Source organism: Cydia amplana, chromosome Z (assembly GCF_948474715.1).
Source record: "Cydia amplana chromosome Z, ilCydAmpl1.1, whole genome shotgun sequence".
NCBI lineage: Eukaryota > Metazoa > Arthropoda > Insecta > Lepidoptera > Tortricidae > Cydia > Cydia amplana.
Window position 1 is genome coordinate 37239224 of NC_086096.1, and position 6000 is coordinate 37245223.

General features: G+C 38.3%; 1 protein-coding gene across 1 annotated transcript in view; it reads left to right on the top strand.

Moving 5' to 3' along the window:
• The window catches only part of LOC134661253 (autophagy-related protein 13 homolog), a 28174-nt gene extending 23496 nt beyond the window's left edge, over positions 1-4678 (top strand). Inside the window, exons 8-9 of the mRNA XM_063517240.1 lie at positions 3329-3445; positions 4459-4678. Of these exons, the coding sequence (XP_063373310.1) occupies positions 3329-3445; positions 4459-4674 (333 nt within the window). The 3' untranslated portion in view covers positions 4675-4678. The remainder of the gene's footprint in view (positions 1-3328; positions 3446-4458) is intronic.
• The last annotated feature ends 1322 nt before the right edge of the window (positions 4679-6000 follow it).

The following is a 6000-nucleotide window of genomic DNA, read 5'->3' on the forward strand; positions in this document are numbered from 1 at the left end:
TTTATCCCTTACTTACAAATACATAAGTTAAAGTGACAGATAAGGACAAACGATTATTACTATTATTAGCTAATTGAAGTTTGTAGCGCGTTTATGAATAAGGGGTTAAAGAAATAAAATAAATACAGATGATGACAGTAATTATATACGCATTTTATTACGGAAAAAGATTTAATATTGGGTGTAAATGAAACGGAAATTGGAAATGTAAAATAAAATGATATTAAAATCTCGAGTGTCGGATTCATGTTTTGATATATTTTTTGTATTTTAATAATAGTTTGGATTTATTAAAAGAATGTGACATATTTTGTGGAGATTTCTTTTTAAATATAGTATTTGCAACATAGGTTATCACATCTCAAAAAATCTCTGGTGTGAGAATTCATGTAGAGCTCTCATACATTATGAACTGTGCTGACCAGACTATTTTACAAGCAAGCAGTAACATCAATAAATAGGTGTCTCATTTAATATAATCCGACTAAATTACATTTCAGCAACACCTCCATATTTCACAAAAAAAATCAAGACATTATCCAACCTATATAATCTTGACGTATATTATATCAAAGACGCCTGTACCTAATATAAACCGACCAAGTAACGAATTAGCTATACCATCATATTTAACAAACTAATTTATGACGTTTTGCAACCTTCTTATTTTGGCAAATATATTCCGACACAGCCGGGTGGTATTTTATCTGTCCAATCTCGGTCCATTGTGTATTTGCGTCTCACATTTTGCTTAATGAGAGAGTGAGACGCAATGCATATTGGACAAAGATCTTAAACAAGTAGAATACCACCTCTTTCATTTGATAAACATAAAGAATAATGACAAAAGACTATGAACTCTAACTACTAGAATTAAAGTTGAGTTTTACTAACGTACATAATTATCTTTAATGTATTTTGACTGATTCTATTTCAATTTGACAGAAGCCCTGCCGTATTTATGGTCAATAAGGTCTACTGGCCTTAAAATTGTGTATGAAATTACAAGCAAATATCAGCCTAAAGAATGATAGTGTTAACGTTAGTTTGGTAACGTTAGTTTATCATGTGAATTGGGTAACGTTAACAAGCCCTGCAATAAAAAGTAAAATTACCGGTAAAATTAACGTTAACTAGCTAACGTTATAATAATGTTAAGTTATCAAGTATCGTTACCATTTACTACCGGTAATAAGGTATTTTTATGATTTTAACGTTAAGTAACGTTACTTTATAATGTGAATTGGTAACGTTAACAAGCCCTGGTACCTGGTCTAACGTTAGTTACAACTTAACGTTAAATCTGTCACCTTGTGGTAACGATACCAACTTTTTAACGGTATTTAAAGCCCTGGTATTATCAATAAATTACTTTATCAACGTTTTCAAAAAAAAAAAAAAAAACGATACCTGATTTTCACAGATTATGATCTTTTTGGGTTCTTCCAACTCAGAATCACTAGCATATTCTTGTTGAATCCTGATGCTAATATAAAAACTATGTCCCAAATATTTGTATAGAAATTTTAGTTTCCGCTACGTCACGCAGGCTGGGAAACATTTTTGATAATAAAACCTGACGTGATGGAACCGACATTTTAGGATATCTTTTTATGCTAGGATGGAGAATACCTACTGACGATTCTTAGTAGAATGAGCCCAAGGAAATCCAGGTTTGTAAGTGTCAACAGATACCTGCAGGTATCAGTGTTTTTTAAAGCGCTAATAAAATGAAAACATTGATTTTATTTATTTATTTATTTATTTTGAATTCAAGTACAGTACATTTTTTCATATTTGTTATCCGTAGTAGTCCCTGTACCTGAAAGAAATATAATATCATGATTATCATGAATCATGATAGGAAAAATCTCTGATGTAATTTAGGAAGAAAGATGATGCAACAATATGGATTATAATAAAGTTTTTTTTTTTTTTTAATAGCCCGTTATAGTGTCCCACTGCTGGGCAAAGGCCTCTCCCCTTGATCTCCACAGCTCCCGTTGTTGTGCTATTTCCGGCCAGTTACTGATGAAGGCGTCTAAGTCGTCCCGCCATCTCTGTCTGGGCCTGCCACGTCCGCGCTTTTTTTGCGGTATCCACTTGGTGGCTATACTAGCCCACCTATCTGGATGCATGCGGCAGACGTGACCCGCCCAGTCCCACTTCAGCCTGGCGGTCTCCCCCACGTCAGCTATGCGTGTTTTGGAGCGCAATGTAGTGTTTCGGATACGATCCGTCCTTGTGACACCTAGAATGCTACGCTCCATTGCTCGCTGGCAAACCTTCAATTTGGACTTCTGACTCTCAGTGAGTGACCATGTTTGGGCACCGTAGTTAGTAGTTATAATCAAGTTATAATTTACTTACCTGGTAGTAACTATAGATGGTCAAGCAAACCTTGTCAGTATAAAAAGGCGCGAAATTCAAATTTTCTATGGGACGATATCTCTTTGCGCCTACATTTTTCAAATTTGCCGTCTTTTTCTACTGACAAGATTTGCTTGACCATCTATAATAATAATTGTGTTTTTCATTCATAGACAAAGTTCCATTATTTTCAACCCTAGGAAATTTTATAAGTACATTTCTTTTTTATTGCAGTGAGGATGTCCTGATTGTAAAAATGAAAGAGATTAGGTACTTAGAGTATAATTTCTAATTATCTTTGTAAAAATTAAACGAATACGCTTAGCCCATACTTAATCAATCGATTATTGAAAATAAGAAAAAAAAAAAAAAAACAATACGAAATTTAGGTTTAAAAAAAAATACAAAAAGTTATGTCCCAGTATACAATGACTGGAGATAGAACCGGGAACCTTCCGTTTGTAAGCAAAAAAGCGACTGTTTACAAAACGCACCATGATAGTTCTTAGCTAAGCTGACGAACTTCGGGTAGTTATTCTCGCTTTGGTCAATTAAGTACCTGCAAGTATCAGTGTCAACAAAATTGCACTAAACATGACGGCACTTCAAATTCGCGCCATGGTCAGCCCGGCAACGTCGGAAATGGTATGGCAACGTCGCAAATGTATCCGTACACGACATTTGTGACGCACACATACGTAAAATTGATGAAAAGTTAACTATGATTTTTGCATGATTTCTGCATGAAACATTGTTTTCCTATTAATTGCGCGAAAACGAATGTTCGAAAGAAGATAAATGCGGAAATATTTATGTAGTAATAGTGTGTAGTTACTTAATGAAAGTAGATTGAATTTTGTATGAAAATCGAACCACCTTAAACTGTTTTTTTTTAAACAATTTAACCTTGTTTAATTTTATTCTGTTGCAGAAATTAAAACTATTGGCAGACGCACAGAAGTTGAAAGAGAGGAAAAGGGAGGCGCAAGAGAGAGACAACGAGGCCCAGTGCAGCACGAGCAAGGCGATAGAAGTGCCGCGGGCCCGGGACGGCGAGCGGTACAACAGTCTCATGGTAAGAAACTCTTAACCCCTCTCTCTATCTCTCTTCTATTTCTCTCTCGCTCTTTTTGATGGTTTATGTGTCGGCGGCCGATCGTAAAAATCAGGCAGATCATGAAATTCCTAGGCATATCGTGATATGTGAAAATAATTGTCCCGTTCCCTGAGTTGACGACGGAGGCTCCTATTTCTAGATAGTTTGCCTAGTCGCGTGGTAAGGATCCCATAAAAGTTGGCTTGATGAGCAAGGTAGAATAGTACACATTACGATACAAGTGCGAAAAGTCGGAAATTACCTTTTCGCACGTGTATTGTACAACGTTTTACAATACATATGGCCCTTTAAGTTTTTGACATAGGCGCGTATTGCCCTTAACCCCGCTCTAGGGCGGTAAAGTAGCACCATATGTACTGTAAAAGACTACATGGCTTTCGTTATTCTTGCAACTGTGCACCTGAATTGTGATAGTCCGAAGTACCGCATTCTACTATGTATACCATCAATAACATGTTTTTCTACTCCCGTACTTTATTTTTGTCATTTAAAGGGTCGTGCACGCACCTTTAAAACCCTACCTTATAGTTGTCAAAACAAGTCTTTAGTCTATTCCCCAAAAAATAATTTGTGCATACACGCAGTATCTTTTTAGCGATTTTAAAATACTTCGTGTAATGACCACTTAAAAAATATTGAATGAAATACAGTGTTGCCAACCTTATTTTTAAATGTCATCTCTGACAAATAAGTGAACCATAGACATGTTTTTTTTATTCATTCTTTTCCCGCCGTACCCTCCATTTTTGCTACTTCTTGAATTAAAAGTATTTGTTAAATTTACAATTTTATTTCAAAGTAAGTGCTTGATCGTAGAAAAAGTATTGTATGCAACGTTGTTTAACTGAGTCAAAAAATACTCGTGCCGTCTTTATTAACAATTTTCAGCTTCGCCTCAAATTGTTACTCACGCTACTCGCCTTTTTTGACCCCTCTTAAACAACGGTTGCATTACTATTAACTAATTGCAGGACTTCCCATTCGCCGACGGCAGTCCGATAACGGAACTGGCCAACTTCTACCAAGAGTGCGTGCACCTGCGCTCGTGCAGCGACGAGCTGGACATACTAGCGGAGCCCGCGGAGCCGGCCGACCTCAGCCAGCAGCTCAGGATGTACGAGGAGGCCGTGCCCGAGTTCGACAACATGGTCGCCTCTATGTTCGGCGAAGACGGCGGGGAATACTGAACTTATAAGTCTGTTAGAGAATCCGGCTGACTTGATACAGATTTGCGGTAACAAAGCGCCACTTGCACCATCCCACTAGCCCGGGGTTAACCGGTTAAACCTGGAGTTACCATGGTCACAGAATAATAATAGTACTAGGTACAGAAGATTCACTCTCTAACAAAACGCGTCTTTTACGACAGATATGACCGCTAGGTGGCGCAAGCGCGAGCAGGCGTCCGTTCTTTAGCGGTGCGCGGCAAACTTGGTGTTGGCAAACAAAATTGGTGTGGGCCGCATGTACTTTTAGGTACTTGTAGCGACGCGACGAATTCGCGGAGTGAGCCACGCCTGCCATGGTTCCCACTTCCCAGTACAATTTGACACTGGGTTAACGGTTTAACCCCGGGTCGATGGGATGGTGCAACTGGGCCTAAGTGAATCAACTTTTTTTGTTGCTATTCTGTCCCAGCCAGGCGATAATAGCATATTCGTAGTTTGACCCCTTGACAGCCAATGACGTCAGCTGTCGCGCGCGGCTACAACCCAATATCAACCTTCGTGCATTCCGATAAGGTTCATGAGGTAGGTAGGTTCATATATGCCGGATATTATATGTATTCAACTCTATTGACCGCTATTAAAGTTCAAATTTAAATAAATATTTTTATTAAATGCAGTAAGGGGACTGACCCAGGCGACCGTGACTTTGGCAACAAGTGACAAGAAAAAGTTGATTCACCCAACTCATCAAAAACTGTATAATAATTTAAATCAGAGAACATTGAGAAACACAGACCTTAGGGTGGCCACTAGACGCAGCATATAAGACAATCGAGGTCGTCACATATAAACGCTCCCATACAATTTTAGTATGGTTGCGCGACCGCTTAGTTTCAGTTGCGCCCACAATTACGACGAGTAGGTACTTGGTAAGTTGAAAATATTTACAAAAAATTAAGCTTACCTAAAGGGGCCCACTGATTACCAGTCCGCCGGACGATATCGTCAGTTAAACGCAAAAGGTGACAGCTCCGAACAACTGACAGGCCGATATAGTCCGGCGGACTGGTATAATGGTTATAATCAGTGAGCCCCTTTAGGGGTGTACCTGGACTTTTATAGTATAAAATAGCGTAGAATACAACTCAGTTGTGCTGCTCGATTCATAGCATTTTACAAGTCAGATTGCGCCTACATTTGGTGACCTTGTGCTATTTGTAGACGCATAATAATGCGGTGTCTGTGAAGTCTGTGGTGAGAACTAAGTTGAACTAACCTAATAAGAAAAACATTGTAGTATAGGTCGTTGATTCAAAGAATAAGTCGACGCAACCGTTCATCGCT